This window comes from Mycena indigotica (genome assembly GCF_014461135.1).
Source record: "Mycena indigotica strain 171206Taipei chromosome Unknown Mind.scaff0001, whole genome shotgun sequence".
In the NCBI taxonomy this organism is placed as follows: Eukaryota; Fungi; Basidiomycota; class Agaricomycetes; order Agaricales; family Mycenaceae; genus Mycena; species Mycena indigotica.
Window position 1 is genome coordinate 5,719,005 of NW_023503000.1, and position 16,805 is coordinate 5,735,809.

The 16,805-nt window shown below is 51.9% G+C and overlaps 4 protein-coding genes across 4 annotated transcripts; 3 read left to right on the plus strand and 1 right to left on the minus strand.

Annotated features, from left to right (window-relative positions):
• Positions 1-230: 230 nt before the first annotated feature.
• Positions 231-1,631, plus strand: MIND_00160400 (uncharacterized protein; the record flags this gene model as incomplete). Its single annotated transcript, XM_037358529.1, has 6 exons — positions 231-250; positions 303-504; positions 555-838; positions 888-1,015; positions 1,072-1,505; positions 1,554-1,631. The coding sequence occupies 6 exons, from the start codon at positions 231-233 to the stop codon at positions 1,629-1,631; spliced, it is 1,146 nt and encodes a 381-aa protein (XP_037226439.1).
• A 4,020-nt stretch (positions 1,632-5,651) lies between these two features.
• MIND_00160500 (uncharacterized protein) lies at positions 5,652-7,479 on the plus strand (the record flags this gene model as incomplete). Its single annotated transcript, XM_037358530.1, has 3 exons — positions 5,652-5,916; positions 5,962-6,737; positions 6,787-7,479. 3 exons carry the CDS (start codon positions 5,652-5,654, stop codon positions 7,477-7,479), a joined length of 1,734 nt encoding a protein of 577 aa, XP_037226440.1.
• A 4,639-nt stretch (positions 7,480-12,118) lies between these two features.
• On the plus strand, positions 12,119-14,480 carry MIND_00160600 (uncharacterized protein; the record flags this gene model as incomplete). Its single annotated transcript, XM_037358531.1, has 3 exons — positions 12,119-13,697; positions 13,749-13,951; positions 14,001-14,480. Exons 1-3 carry the CDS (start codon positions 12,137-12,139, stop codon positions 14,478-14,480), a joined length of 2,244 nt encoding a protein of 747 aa, XP_037226441.1. The 5' UTR covers positions 12,119-12,136.
• An 850-nt stretch (positions 14,481-15,330) lies between these two features.
• Positions 15,331-16,293, minus strand: MIND_00160700 (Homeobox transcription; the record flags this gene model as incomplete). Its single annotated transcript, XM_037358532.1, has 2 exons — positions 15,331-15,504; positions 15,556-16,293. The coding sequence occupies 2 exons, from the start codon at positions 16,291-16,293 to the stop codon at positions 15,331-15,333; spliced, it is 912 nt and encodes a 303-aa protein (XP_037226442.1).
• Positions 16,294-16,805: the final 512 nt, after the last annotated feature.

A 16,805-nucleotide genomic window follows, 5' to 3' on the forward strand; every position in this document is an offset into this window, starting at 1 on the left:
TATTCTGCTGCTGCTACACTTTTCCTGCCGACCTCAATCCTCTCCAGCCCATCTGGGTAATTAAACTGGAAGAAAACCTGGCGAAGGATCACCGAGACATGATGACGATGTCTAGAGGGGTATAAATTGGTGGGTCGCGGAACACTTGAGACATTCGCGACTTCGTCTGCGACCACCACACCTGCTTCACATTCCTAAACTACGTCCTCTACCGACTTTCGACAAAAACCATGCGCGTGGTTAATGCGTCGTATGCACTCTCTCAACCTTCTCGCTAGCGTTGGATACTGATTATCTGATAGTCTGTCCGACCTCGCCCACTCCGTTGTCGACCGTCTACCTAGCAGTGGTCTCGCCCCCCTCAAGCCGCTGCAGTGGCTGCCTTCCTCGAAGACTGGTGACTGGCTCGCCAAGGAGGGCAGGCGAAAATGGAATCGGCGCCTGGTCACCAAAATCGAGGAAGAGCAGGCTCGCTATGGGCCCTTTACCAAGGGCGAGCAGGCCGTAAGTGCCGCGTTTGTTTCCTCGTGGGCCGTCTCACACTCTGTGAACAGCTGTTGATGTCAGTGGCGGGCACCGACCATGTCCTAGCTGCCGTTCTCGCTCGGTTGGGAGAAGACGTGCATCCGCTCACCAACGTTGTCGCACTCCGCCTCTGGCCGGACCACCTCCCCTGGCCATCGCCATGCTTTCTCCATCTCCTTGAGGTTTTGTGCATTTGCTTGGGAGCAGATAACCACGAAGTCGCAAACCCCGACGCATTCGCTGCTCTACGCCGCGGCATAACAAGAAGTCTGGGCGACATCATGCGGATTGCTACACGAGCCATCGTTCCCGAGTGCGTACACCTAATATCCTGCCTGTGAGCGCACTGACACTTGCTTCAGAGACAAAATGGCTTTGCGCCATCTCGCCTTGGCCGAATTGAAGGCACGAAGAAAAACGGAGGAGGAATTCCAGCGAGAGATAGAGTTGGAGGAGGTGAGAAGATCTTGCCGATGGCAAGGACTCGGTGGTGAGCAATCGACTCGTACCTCCATGACTGCGTATTGAATAAAATCCGTCGCTCAGAACCTTCATCCCTCCGTCTGGTTCCGTGTCCTCTGTGGCGCCAGCAGCACGATGGACTTTTCCCCGCGGAACCAGACGACATCCACCGGCTCTTGGATGAAGTTGAGCTCCCTCCCCCCATTTTCCCTATCGGCGGCAACGAGGATTTCGACTTCGAACACTCGGATACCGACACTCTCTTCGACAAAGTCGAGTTTGCGACAACCAGCACACCTATTCGCCCGCCGCTTTCTCCCGTTGTTAATCGCCTGTGGGCTCGTGGTACACCTCCATTCGGCAGTAACGAAGAGGAGGATTCCAATGTTGGCCACACTGACTTGGTGCTCTTCGACGAAGTCGAGCCTGTCACGTCCAACACGACCATTCCCCCCCCACTCTCTCCTCCCAAGAACCGTCTGTGGACAGCCAGCAGCAGTCAACTCGCTGATGAAAAGGTTGGATGTTTGTGCCTGTACAAGCTATTGAATCTGATTATTCCTTAGGAAAATATCTCGCAAGGCAGTGGCGATGGACGCAAGAAAGAGGAACACACGACGGCACACAGCCTTTTTTTCCATTAGAACATCCTACAGTGACAAGTGTACTATATAGCAATCATACATGAATGATGTACAGTCGTTAAGTAGTCCGTAATCATAACACGATGACCTAGGCAGAGGACCACTAGTGGGGGATCGGAAAACAGCACCTTGTTGCAACTATTACGTTGCCAAGCGGTGAGCTTGCATCAGTGGAGAACCAAACGACGACCCAGAGTAAGACTCTGAGCCGCCCGCGTCATGGGTAAACCTCGGCGTCGAGCACAAATGGAGGAAGGTTGAGGGCGGCATCCAGGAGCACAAGCACAGGCAACGGCCGCGAACACCGCCCGCAATCCCCGATTTGCTGGAAATGCTCGAGGTGGGGACCAAATGCACCAAAGGCCCAAGGACGTGAGTTGAACATGCTGATCGTCACCAGAGAGTGGCCAACCGACAAAAGAAAGAGTTTAATTACTGGGAAATGGGATGAGACTCGATAACGATGGGATAAACATCAAGAAAAGTACCTTGAGAAAAATGAACGAGCGCAAGTAGTTCGATGACCTCCGACAAGGTGGACGGCTTGAACGAAGGATCGGAAGGTTGGGATCGACTTGAACCACCGTGAGTTCTGCCATAGAGTCCTCAACGACGCAGAGAGTGGCTATCACAAATTCACAATCTTACCTGAATCCAAGCCAGCACTAAAAATGACCTGGTCTAGTGAGTGCACTGGCACTGTGAATGCGCAGAGTTGGCCATAGTCCAGAGAAAGCGACCGCCAGCTCGAGAGAGTGGTGGTTCGAGGAAGAGAAGTGGTCTGTGTGACTTGTGACGAGGTTTAGAAATTCAGCGGAATGTTCAAGTTCTCTGAACAAAGGGGCCGCCGATTCCGAGTCAGAACAGCTATACGACGAGCGGTGGAATCATCCCACAAGAACTAAAGCTCAAATACAAGCCGTAGCTGTAGTGCTAAGAGCTCGAAGCCCGGCCGCCCGAGCCCGGCCCGGATCAGTGCTCGGGCAGCCCGGCCCGGCAGAGGACGAACATCTGCCACTGTTCGGCCACTGTCTTCCCTCAAACAACCACTCTCTCGAGCTGGCAGAGGCTTTTTCTGGACTATAGACAACTCTGCGCATTAACAGTCAGTAGACCAGGTCATTTTTAGTAAAAGTCGGACTTTTAGTGGGTACGATGACGAGTGATTAAACGCACCTACTCATCTCAATCTTATAATTATCACTCCGGTTTCTAACTGGAGCCCACACAAGATGTGCATAACATGCTAGACTGTTGGGCATTTCCTCGCTCAATCTTTTCTCAGGCTCTTCCGTCCTGGTTTGAATCCCAACACGGGTACCGGTAGCAAAGCTGCGAATCTCGCAGGCATGATACTATACTTTGTTGGCCTGACTGACTCTGACATGCTTCTACCCTGAACGTGCCGCAAAAAAATGGCACAATGACCAGCAACTTGAATTTGCAACCTCGAACGTCCGACAAAATGTGAAAAAAAATCATACGCAATGATGTACAGTCGTTAGTCCGTAATCACAACACGATGACCCATGCAGATGGCCACTGGCGAATGCTCGGAAAAACAGCACCTTTGTCCAACTCTTACGTTGCCCAGCGACGATATACTTGCATCAGTGGAGAACCAAACGACGGCCCGGAGAAAAACTCTGAGCCGCCCGCGTCATGGGCAAGCCTCGGCGTCGAACACAAATCGAGGAGTATTGAGGGCGGCATCCAGGTGCACACGCCCAAACACCGGCCGCGAACACCGCCCGCAATCCCCGATTTGCCGGAAATGCTCGAGATGGGGACCAAATGCACCCAAGGCCCAAGGACGTGAGTTGAACATGCTGATCGTCACCAGAGAGTGGCCAACCGACAAAAGAAAGAATTTAATTACTGGGAAATGGGATGAGACTTGGATGCGATGGAAAAGTAAACACCAAGAAAAGCACCTTAATCAACGAGCGCAAGTAGGTCGATGACCTCCGACAACGTGAACAGCTTGAGCGAAGGATCGAAAGGTTGGGATCGACTTGAACCATGAGTTCTGCCATCGAGTGCTCAACGACGCAGAGAGTGGCTATCACAAATTCACAATCTTACCTGAATCCAAGCCAGCACTAAAGATGACCTGGTCTAGTGAGTGCTCTGGCACTGTGAAGTTGGCCATAGTCCAGAGAAAGCGACCGCCAGCTCGAGAGAGAGTGGTGGTTTGAGGAAGAGAAGTGGTCTGTGTGACTTGTGACGAGATTTAGAAACTGAGCGGAATGTTCTCTCTGAATAAAGAGGCCGCCGATTCCGAGTCAGAACAGCCCTAAGACGAGCGGCGGAATCATCCCATCATAACTAAAGCTCAAATCCCAGCTGTACTTTCTCTATGCGACGTTGTAGAGCTCGGAGTCCGAAGCCCGGCCCGATCACGGCCCGGACTAGTTGGGGCAGGCACCGCTTCCGCTCTGTAACACCAACACCATGACCATACCACTCGATCTGCTCTAACTTTTGCTCTGAATCGATCGATCCGTACCCCTTTGTTCAACTTTCAGCTCTCAGAGCAGCTCTGCAACTTCCGAACGTCGTCACAGGTCACACAAACGGCTGGTCTTCCCTCCAACCACCATTCCCTCGTGCTGGTGTACACCCTCTCTGGACCATTCGCTAACTTTACGCACTCCAACCACACTGCCAGTGTATCCACCGGACCAGTCACTCTCCGGCGACTCGTAGGATCATGCCGCTTCGTTCGTAACCTTCGTCTGGTTTACTATCGGCGTAGGACTCGATGGCAGAACGCATGGTATAAGTCAACCTCAAGCTCTCAATCCAGGCTGCTCTTGCTGTCGAAGGCCATCCAACTGCTACTGTTGACTCCTTCTCGGTCAAGGTGCTTTTCTCGGTATTCATCCCATTGGTTTCATTGTCAGACCATGTTCTAGTGACTCTTCTTGTACTCTTTCCTTTCCTTCTCTTGTCATTTGGCCACTCTCTGGTGACGATCAGCATGTTCAACTCACGTCCTTGGGCCTTGGGTGCATTTGGTCCCCATCTCGAGCATTTCCGGCAAATCGGGGACCGCGGGCGGTGTTCGCGGCCGTTGCCTGTGCTTGTGCTCCTGGATGCCGCCCTCAATACTCCTCGTCTTGTGCTCGACGCTGAGGCTTGCTGATGACGCGGGCGGCTCAGAGTTTTTCTCTGGGCCGTCGTTTGGTTCTCCACCGATGCAAGTATACCGCTGGGCAACGTAAGAGTTGGACAAGGTGCTGTTTTTCCGAGCATTCGCCAGTGGCCATCTGCATGGGTCATCGTGTTATGATTACGGACTGACGACTGTACATCATTGCGTATGATTTTTTTTACATTTTGTCGGACGTTCGAGGTTGCAAATTCAAGTTGCTGGTCATTGTGCCATTTTTTTGCGGCACGTTCAGAGTGCAAGCATGTCAGAGCAATAAGTATAGTCGCCTCGGTGGTGTCTTGCCGATCTAAAATCGTGGTTTTTATCTCCGCAAGACCGTTGTCTCGTTTGACATTGTGTAAAGGAGCATGTTCCATCGTTTTTTGACACGTAGAAACTATGCTGTTGAGTTTCGTAGTCACTTCTGAAAATGTAACTATGCACGTGACCACGCCTACGAACTCTTCACCAGCAACGCCTCAAAGCGTTCCATTATTCTAGACACCACGCCCCCCTCGCTGGTGCCACACTGTCGTCCAGTATTCAAATCACCAGTGCAGCTTCCATTCCCTACAAGCGCTTCTGGTCGGAGTGCGCCGACAGCGACTCGAACTCGGATGACGAGTCCTCAGTCAATGGAGCTCACCGTGTCAGGGTAAGTTGCCATACTACAATACTCGGCCTTCCAATTCATATGCACGATACAGCGTCGAAAGCTACCGAGATATTGGGACACTTTCTCCGACTTAACGGAGAGAAACGCGGCATTCGTCGATAAAACAGAGCTACTGCCCCATCTACCTGATTCCTTTGCTTACCTTCTTCTCCGCCCACCTCGTTTCGGAAAAACCACTTTCCTTTCAATGCTGACGCAATTATATGGTGTTGTTGAGCAAACTGAACATTCAAAGTTGTTCGCTCATGTCAAGCACAATCAACACCTTTGCTTGTCTTTCGACTTCACGTCTCTCGACGAGACTGATTCGCTCGCCATATCATCATCAATCTCCTCCATAGTGGACATATCCTTGCAACTATTTGTGCGGAATTACTCTGCCCAACTCAACATTGCCAAAGGCCACCAATTATCCGATGATACTGGCGAAATGTTTCAGGAAGTACTCGTGCGTCAATTCTGATTTTTGGTAGAAGCCCTCATCTCACCCTATTTAGACCCGCGTCCACAGTTCTGGTTTACCGTTGCTCGTGATTGTCGACACTTCGATGCACCGTTCTTTAAACCTCCCCCGCCCAAACGAAGAGTCATAAATGAATTCGGGAATCTTGCATTCAATGGCTTCGAGTTCAGGAATGTTGTGCCGCCCTCCAGTCACGAAGTTTCTCAGGCTATGGACATCCATCTTTGGGAACCCTTGATCGCCAACCGTAGGACAATTCAGAAGCTCGTCCTCTCTGGATGCACTCTCGTTCAACACTCGTTAATTCACCGACTGGGCCTCACCATTCCTCCACAACTGGTATCAGCTTGTGGGTTCACAATAGGAGAAGCTCAGATGTTTGCGGAATCTCTCCTCGAAGATTTGGACCAGGGGGACATTGACGATATGCAAGCGTCATGTGGTAGGTACTCGTTTTCGGATGCACCCTCAGAGCCGCTCTTGCATCCTCAAAAGGTCATTTCATGGGTTCAGCGATTTTCCCGCCCTGATAATGAGGACGCTTCCCAAGACATGTGTTTCAAACTGCTGTCCAGCATTCTCAGGATGTTGCCATCCGAGTCGGATGATTTTGAAGGACTTTCTCTCGTTGACGTTATGTCGTTGGTGGCCGCCGGCCACGTTGTGCCGCCACCACAAACTGCGTATTTTGTCGGTGACGATACAACTCGTCCGACTTGGCAAGCCTTCATTGGAGCGGGTGCGTTGGAAAGAGACTCCCAGCACCCACAGACGCTGCGGTTGTCGAACTGCCCCGGTGTCATCCCAGTGGTGTGTTTCCTTTTGTCGTCACCAAGCCATTGCTAATCTGTCTTAATAGCTTCACTCCTACCTCGATGATGCAGTGACGGAGCGATACGACCCGACCCGAAGACTCTTCTTTTATTGGGAAGATTTATGCTCTCACAAACCGAATATGCTGCTCAGGTTGTTGGAGCGAATGATGCGCGACCTTGGCAAACGTTGTTTGTTACAGAACAGCGAGCTCAATCTTCACGGGGTCTTTGAGCTTCTATGGCGAAATGCAGTAGATTTGCAATCTGAAGAAGACCGACCGGAGAAGCCCTTCGTCTATCATCCTTACACGGCCACGCCAACGATCATCGAGATTCCAGCGTTTGGAGGTCAAGAAACGGTCTCGGTCGAGCTCGTCACGCTGACTTTGGCTGGACTCTGGCGTGGTGCCAACCCCAAGAACGATCACCAAGAGCCCACGCGCGATGAACTGCAAAAGCTGTTTGACATCGTTCAAGACGAAGACGAAACCACTTTGTTAGCTCGACAGTACACAGTCTGGTCTTCGACTCTCAATGCTGTGGAAACAAATTTTGTCGAGAGTTTCATGCGGAAAGAGCCTAGCCACGTACAACTTGTTGCCGTCGGTGGCTCGCATGTGCTCTACCGAGGTCCAAGGGAGCAACACGAGGCGAACGACGCTTGCGTTAATTGTGGTCATTGCGAGGAGAAGCCGTTAGATCTACCTGATGAGGTTATGTTTGGCAAGTGGGAGTAGATGGCGGTCACTTGATCAATATGTCGCGCGCGCGTATTGTCACCATCCCGTGTTGTGACTCGCATCATTCTCCTCAAAACCTCACCACAGTGAGAGCGCAACATAAAGTCATTATCCACGGAACAGCGTAAAATGAGCCGATCTCAAACACCTCTTCATGAGCTGGCGCGCCTAGGCGCACCATCTACCTCCGGGTTTATCTTGCAAAGATCTTCTCAAGACTGGTCTGACCTCCTCGATGATGAACCCGACAGCGACGAAGAACTATGGGAAATGGATACTAATTCTTTAAGGCTGGACCCTCTTGCCTCCGGAGTAGGGGACTTTCCTGACCATGCGAGTTCTCCTATTTACTATATGCGCTTCAGAGCCCAAAGCTTCCCAAAGCTTGGCACCGTTTCCCGGATTTCCCCCAAAAGGAACATCACTTTCGTGGATAAAACTCATCTCCTCTGCCATCTCCCTGACAAATTTGCGTATCTCCTCCTTCGCCCGCCTCGTTTTGGGAAAACCGCCTTCATCTCGATGTTAGGTGAATTCTATGATATTGCGGCCCGAGATCGGTTCTCTACATCGTTTGGCCATCTAGAGATGACACCGCAATCGACACCTCTGTTTGCCTCTAGGTTTCCCACCGCTTTGGGCAACCGCTCCGGACAATGTTTCGACAATGATAAGCTACAAGTTGACCCCTCAGCTGGCTTACTTTGTCCAGCGGTACCACCAGCAACTGGGAATCCTCCCGGAGCATCCGTTTTCTGCCAATGCAGGCGCCATGCTCACAGAAATTCTCGTATGTACTCAGCCGATAAATCGGTTCAAGCTGAAGCTCTCTTCAGTTTCTTGTCCAAAAGGCCGAGCTATCCTTGTTCGTCAGTGTTGATGACTTCGACGCTCCCTATCTCCCATACATTGACCTTCCAAGCCCGGACAATATCTGCAATGCCCCGACTCTCTCGGAGAAGCACATCACAGAGGCTATAAACCAGCACCTCTGGCAACCACTCCTCAGCAGCGGTGATGTCGTGCACAAACTCGTCGTCTCCGGCACCACTCTTATTCAGCCAGCTCTATTCAAGTTTCCAGTTGCTGGTCATTGCGCGATTTCGTTGCGGCACGTTTATAGTAGAATCCAAGTCATATCAGAGCAATACTAGTAAGTATAGTATCATGTCTGTGCGAGATTCCGAATTCCTCTAGATCTGGGCTGACACATTAAGTACGTTGTTTGCTCGCAGCTAAGAGAAAAGATCGTGCGAGGAAATGCCAGCATGCTACGCGGGCTATGAAACTGGAGTGATAAGATCAGATTGAGATAAGTTGGTTTCCGTGTCTTTTTCCTGGGTCTTGACTTTTGCTTTGGCTGTCCCCCCAGCGCCTCCCCTGCGCGCTGTTACTAAGTACTACTAGTATCTCTGCCACTATGACAAAGTTTAGACGAACGGTATTAATTTTCGATGACAACTTCGGTAGCCTGAGCTCTCTGAGGAGGCAGTATTACTGTATTACAAACAAACATCCTACAGAATACTGAATGCTGATAAATCATACGTGCTGATGTACAGTCGTTAGTCCGTAATCGGAACACGATGACCCATGCAGATGGCCTCTGGTGAATGCTCGGAAAACAGCAAAGTTGTCGCAGCTCTTGCGTTGCCAAGCGGTGAGCTTGCATCAGTGGAGAACCAAACGACGACCCAGAGAAAAACACTGAGCCGCCCGCGTCATGGGTAAACCTCGGCGTCGAGCACAAATCGAGGAGAATTGAGGGTGGCATCCAGGAGCACAAGCACAGGCAACGGCCGCGAACACCGCCCGCAATCCCCGGTTTGCCGGAAATGCTCGAGGTGGGGACCAAATGCACCAAAGGCCCAAGGACGTGAGTTCAACATGCTGATCGTCGCCAGAGAGTGGCCAAATGACAAGAGAAGGAAAGGAAAGAGTACAAGTAGGGTCACTGGAGAGCATGGTCTGAGAATGGATCCAATGGGATAAACAACGAAGAGCACCTTGATCGAGAACAAGTCACTAGCAATGCCGGACGCAAGCAGTTGGATGGCCTTCGACAGCATGAGCAGCCGGATTAAGAGCTTGAGGTTGACTTATACCTTGCGTTCTGCCATCGAGTCCTACTCCGATAGTAAACCAGACGAAGTTACGAACGAAGCAGCATGATCCTACGCGTCGCCGGAGAGTAACTGGTCCGGTGGATGCACCGATGTTAGCGAATGGTCCAGAGAGGGTGTACACCAGCACGAGAGAATGGTGGTTGGAGGGAAGACCAGCCGTTTGTGTGACCCCGGGCCGTGACGACGTTCGGAAGTTGCAGTTGAACAGATCGATCGATTTAGAGCACAAGTTAGAACAGATCGAGTGGTGCGACTTAGATGGCGTTGGTGGATTCCGTGTCTTTTTCTTGGGCCTTGACTTCTACTTTGGCTGCCCCCCAGCGCGCGGTTAAGTACTATCTCTGCCACTATGACGAAGTTCAGACGAAACGAACAGCATTAATTTTCGATGACAACCTCCTGCAGAATACTGGGTGCTAATAAATCATACGTGCTGATGTACAGTCGTCAGTCCGTAATCATAACACGGTGACCCATGCAGATGGCCACTGGTGAATGCTCGGAAAACAGCAAAGTTGTCGCAACTCTTACGTTGCCAAGCGGTAAGCTTGCATCAGTGGAGAACCAAACGACGACCCAGAGAAAAATTCTGAGCCGCCCGCGTCATGGGTAAACCTCAGCGTCGAGCACAAATCGAGGAGTTTTGAGGGCGGCATCCAGGAGCACAAGCACAGGCAACGGCCGCGAACACCGCCCGCAATCCCCGATTTGCCGGAAATGCTCGAGATGGGGACCAAATGCACCAAAGGCCCAAGGACGTGAGTTGAACATGCTGATCGTCGCCAGAGAGTGGCCAACCGAAAAGGGAAAGAATGGAAATGGAATTCTTCAAGTTGGGATAGTGGACAGCCTTCGACAACGTGAGCAGCTTGAGCAGAGCATCGAAGGCTTGAGGTTGACTTGTACCATGAGTTCTACCATGAAGTCCTACACCTACAGTGAACGAAACGAACGACGCAGGCGCATGATCTTACCTGTGATCCAAGTTGTGCTGGCCGCTGGAGAGTCCAGCGAAAACAACGTGATTAGAGTGCACGAAGTTGGCAATATTTCAGAGAACCCCAGCACGATAGAGTGGTGGCTTGAAGGAAGAGAAACTGTTTTTGTGACCTGTGACGAGGTAGTGACTCAACAAGTTCGGAAGTTCAAGATGCGGAAATCTGAACCAAGGGGATCCAGAACAGCCATGATTCAGCGAACGAATGCCACTTAAGTAAAGCTTGAAGAAGATAGGAATCTCCAAATCACGAGCCGGGTTTTTCTCGTGCAATGCCAAACTGAAACTGAAGATTCACTGAAGATCTAGATTCTTCATGGTCTAATACTACAAAAGGATTCAAGTTTAAATATGGTATAGGTCTTCATACCCGCGCTCTCCGTCTCGGACTCCTCTTTTTTTTCGGTGTCCTAGCAGCCGCTCGTTCTGTCTCCGCCCGCGCCTTCGCTTTCCGCGGTATCGATTTTCGTATTATTGGCACCGATGTCCCAGTCGAGCCAGCATTTATGACTTTTGGGGGAGGGACGTTCTGGTTTTGTTCCACGCCCTGCTGTTTGGACCTCGCGCCCAGCCGTTCATTGCAGAAGCGTAGCCGCATTCGTTTCAACGGCGGCAGATGTGAATAGGCGTCTTCTGAGATGGCTGGGGCCTCGGCGTTGCGCGGTCTCTTCAGTCCATTCGCGTTGGCTGAACTTGAACTCTCTGGCACGTCATCTGCACCAAGCGTCAGCGGATGCCTTGACCCGATACGGAAACATGCCATCAATGCCCTCGCAGAGGGGTGAGGTGTCAAACCCTACCCAGAACGCCAGGTCCTTCCGTTTGTACTTGGGTGGGCCGCGAAACTGCGCTCGGGCGATTTCCGCACGCGCGAGGTCGCTTGGTGATATATTGGTTATTGTGGCCATGAGGCTTGGGATTGGGATTGGGAGAGAACAATACTGTAGTGCCTGGTGGACGTTGATCTTATATGTCGCCGCTGAGCTCTTTGTGCACAAAGCCTGCCGCCATTAGTGCTTTGTCCCTTTCAACTGCTTTGATCTTGATGTTATCGGATTAGGGACAGTTTACCTATTCGCAATGTAGTTTTGGCGCTACCATGGCCATGGCCACAGAGAAGTGGTTTGGATGCTGTTGGATACGAAGGTGTTGATCAATAAGGCGAGGAGGGAATATGCCGACAAGAGTACTTGATCATAGAGAACTTGAAGGATTCTTCTTAGAGTCTTGTCCCGCGAGAGATACACGACCAACTAACTGTCTTCGTTGCAATAGAGATATGTGGTGTCAGTATGACCACATGGTAGGCCACGAGTCCGTTCACTTGAAGGATTGAGGTCAAGTTTGGGTCAAGTTCTTCGTCGTTCAGTAAAAAGAGAGCGCTGTTGCTGTTCATTTTGTTGCAGACCGAGTTAGTTTTCATGGCTGACTGTGGTTGAGTCCAAGAGGCTGCGGTCGCGTGGCGGTCAAGTTGACGCGTAATCCTAAATCGGTCCGAGTCAACAGCCACCCCTTCACTCCTTCCTTCGCAATGTCATTTGCGACCTATGCCTCCCAATTCTTGAAGCAGGGCTCAGCGTCGACATCGAATACCGCTCAGCCTCTATTCTTCTCCTTCACCACGGACGAGGCGTCAGTCCAGCTCGATGATGCTGACGACCCCCATTTCGGCCGATACAGCCACGATGCACCAGAGGAAGCAGAGGACCCATATCTGAGACTAGACGACGATGAAGAGGGTGGTGGGGAGGGCAATGTTGGGTATATTGAGGACGATGAGGAGGAAGGCGGTTGGCTTGCAAATCAACGGACCCCCGAAGCAGTTCACAGACCCCTCCTGCCGCAACGGACGACCTCTCCACCGACCAATCATGCCCCACAACAGCCTCAATCCCTCTCTCTCGGTCTATCTGAATCCCTACTCCCCAGAACGGAGCCGCATGCTTTCCATCTACCCTATTCCAGACGACGGAAACCCCAGCCAAACGCCTACGCGGCGGCCACATTTCTATTTGGCTACACGGCTCTTTGCGTATGCGCTATCATATCCCTTGTTCTGGCCAACTCTCCGGAAGAACGACCGCCACCAGCATTGTTACACACTATTCCGTTATTGACGTTCCTCACGATTCTTTCCGCTATCTTGGCATACATCCATCTCGCACTACTCAGGGCATTCCTTCGTCCAGTGTTGCTTATATCGGCACTCGCACCTCCTTTCGCCCTCTTCCTGTCAGCTATCATCGCATTTGCAGGCTCATTCAGTGCTGGAGCCGGTTGGGGTCTTCGTTTGTTCGCCCTTGTGCCGCTTGCGCTAGCCGTCATCAGCGTGAGGCGTTTACCCGAGGAGTTGCGGAGGGCAGCCCGTTCTCCAGCCCTTCTCTCAATCTCAGCACGCATCTTGTTTTTCCGAGCACCACTCTTGCTTGTTCTGTCGCCCCTGATTCTTCTGGTCGGACTCATTCTCAGTCTCCCAATACTCACCCTCCTCGTCCGCCTTCCCCTCTCCCACTCATGGTACATGCAACTGGCTAGTGTAGTTGTCGCCGCTTGTGCATTACACGTCTTCTTCGTTGCCCGCTCCATCCAACGAAGTCTTGTCGCCGGTGGAATTGGCGCATGGTATTTCCGGTACTCCATTCCAGCGGGAGCGCCAAACGATGTCTGGAATACGGGCTATCCGGAACTCGACAGCCATCTACGTATAATCCACGCTGCTCTCCTTCGACCTCTCGGCCCAATCGTGCTTTCTGCGCTATTCTCGCTCATCCTCTCCACACTCTCCATTGTTCAAGTAGTCTTGTACTGGCTTCCCCTCGCCCTCCCGTACCGCTTTATTGCTCTATTTGCCGATATAGCGCTTTCCAAGGTCCATGCTTTGGGTGAGCGGATTGGTGGGGGTCGATATACTGGAGTCTATTGTGGCTTGACTGGCGCGAGCTTCTGGGATGGTGTCAGGGGTGTTCGTGACCTCCGCTCGAGTGGGTCAGAGCGTGCCGTCCCGTCTTTGCCCCTTCCCAGGCCATATACGCTGGCCCTGCCGTTTGCGCTAGTTGCGTATTTACGCACAGCGGGAGACCGTGATGGACAAGGTATGTCTAGATCTTATGCTGCTGTGACACATAGCTTATTATTATTATTAGAAGGCATTAGTTATATTGAACAGCAACGCGCTGCTGTGGTTGCTGCTGTCCTGGCTGGTCTCGTTTGCGCCGCTGTCAGTGTATTCTGTGCGGGAGTGGTTAGAGACAGCGCTGACACTCTTTATGTGTGCCATCTCATCGATCGCGCGGCCGATAAACGGCCTGAACAAGGAGACGAAGAACGAGAAGCAGTCTGGGGCTCCGTATGTTGGCCAAATTCTCGACACATTCTCTCGTTAACTTAAAGCATAGTTTGACCCCAGTCCCCCCAACCCGCCGCAAGACGCCGAGGCTGCAATTGGACTGCCGCTGCCCATCAACTTCAATTTCGGAGGTCTTAATCTTGGCGGGTTGTTTTCGACCGCTGGCCCATCAACGGCCACCGAACAAGGAGGACGGGGAGAAGAGCCTGTCTATGCGCGGTTGCGGAGGACAAGTCTAAGCCATGGAGACGATATGCCGCCCAGCAGACCGCCGCCGGCGTCACGTGGCTTCCGGCCGCCTTCCAAGGACTTTTCCAGCGCCAGTGCGGCCGTGCGGAATTATTCGCCTCCTCCCCGTATTCCGTCGGTGCATAGCAGCATTCAGCGCCAAGAGTCGCTGCATTCGGGCTCCGCCGTTTTGCCCGGAACGGCGTCGCGTGACTCTGATGATGTGGATTCGCTCGACTCCAACTCGGAAGGACGCGGCGGCGAGAGCTCGTCTGCGTTCCCCGGAAGTGGGTTCTTCTAAACCGACAATTGTATAGACTACCTACACGACATATCATAATATTTCCTACGTATGCGCAATGTACCACGGTGCTACAGTCTACCAATGACAACTGGTTTACCAAAGCCAAAAGTCACCCTCCCATTTTTTTTGGCCTGTCGTCCCAATTCTGAGGGTTTTCTGTCTGCCCATGACCTTTGACTGGCTTTTTCATGGGTCGGTAATAAATCAGCGGCAACAAATCGGACCCATTGACACTGACAGAGTAATCTTTCTGATGGTGAGCATTGCACTCTCGTTCGTAACTGGCTGGCTAGGTACACTTGATTTTCTCTCGCCCCCCAGAAGATAACTTTCGCAAAACTGGCTCCTGAAAAACGCAACTGCCACCGTTATGTGGACATAGCAGCCACAATCACCAGAGCTACCATTCTATGCTGGATTGATAGTATTCAGTTCCTACTTGGCAATGTTTCGTTTCTGCAGATCATTGTGGCAAGTAGTCGGTCCCGTTCAAAACAAACTTCTGACGGCTATGGCTATACGATGCATCAGACAGTTCCGACGCAGTTCTGTTCGACATGCTTCCGGGTGAGATCTGCCAGTCGCGTGACCGCATTGAAAGAGAGACCCAAAAAACCTGAAAATTCATTTGTTGCTGCATGAACTTACAACTAATAAGGCTATATACTAAAGGAATTAAGAAGTGAGGGGAAGAAAAGCTCTGCCAAACAGCCCTCGTGTCTTGCGTGTATAAGCAACGTAGGTGATGTAGAGATTTGGGGACGGACAGCCGCAACCGCCGTAGAAACACAAACTCCAAGCTAAACACAAGAGGGGGGGAGAGTTTTTGCCAGATACTCTGACGCGTTTATGGGCCGTGGGGCGGGCCAGTGGGTGAGCGCAACATCATCGACGGGGCTGTGAGGAGCACTGGTGCGGGATTCATGTTCATGGATGGTGCAGAGAGCGTCACGGGCGGGGATGTGTGTGGGTTCGACCGCGACGTGCTGAGGTAAGATGGACCAAGAATGCGACGTCGTCCCTATTGCAGCATTAACAAGGAAGACCCGAAAGACAAAGAGAAGGGCCGCACGTTAATCATCCAGTTGGAGACCTGGCTCATACTCAGGCCCGTTGCATGACACATTTGCTTCTTTTCGATTTCGCTGGGGTACGGATGGGCGGAATGACTGTGTAGCCATGCTTTGAGGAAATCTGTCGTCTCCTTTGGCAACCGACCACGTTTGCGCTGAGGCATTGCCTGAGGTGAACGAGCACGAGAATCATCCAGAGGTAGAGGAGCAACGACTGGAGGATATCGCTCTGGCGCGGTCTGGGCCGGCGGTAACGCGATTGGCATTGGTTGTTGTTGATGCGGCCAATCCTGTCGGTCGGAATAGACTGGACCACGGGGAGGAGGATTGAATGGTTCCGTGAGCAATGCTTGGATAGAAGGCAAGCGGACGCTCTGGTGAGGGTCCTGCTCTGGGTAGATGCCATATGCTCGATGAGCGCCTGGGTCAGTAGGAGGCATCCACGGTTGGTCGGCAGGTCGGGTAGGCCATTGTGGTTGGACGTTATACGGAGGGCTATATAGTTGCGGAGCGGGCGGTTGTGGAGGAAGTGGTTGATGTTCATGAGGTGCGCGACTCTTTATCTTAAGAACATTGTCTGTTGGGCTGACAGTCTCTTCGGTGGGGGCTGTAGCTCTCGGTTTCTCTTCCCTCTCTTGCTCCTCCTTTTCCTCAGTCTTCTCTTGCTCTTCACTTCGCTCTGCTTCGTCAGCACGCGGCTCATCGCGTTCCTTTTCTGGGCGTGGGCTGGCAGCCATGGTCGTGTTCTGTTGTGGGTGGCGGCGCCAGTCAAGATTCGTTTTACTTATACATCAGCCCATCATTCGCACGTGGTTGAAGGCTGTCTTCCTCGTTCCCACGTCAGTCATACACAAGTCATCCACCCCTCCTTCGAATTCTAATTGCCATCTCCGATCCCCGGCAAGCCCAACCCCAGCCCTACCGATGTGTGATTTCTACGCTAGCTGAATGGGTTCAGGCCGCGTTTTCCGGCTGCCGCACCCACCAACCAAAGTAGACCCTGGACGATTATTCCTGAGATAGCCAATTTCACTGCACATGCCATTCGTTCAATTTGACAGCGCAAAGCTCCCATGTCTTTCGATTGTCATATGTCTTTCCTTATATAGGCCGGTCCGGTTCCCACTCCACTTGTCACCAAACGCGACCACACTGCACAAAACCTTCTCCTTTAGGGAGAACGGCATCTATAGTCCATTCAGGGTGCATTATCGACGTCTAACCCCACAGCTTTTCGGTCTCTGTTCTC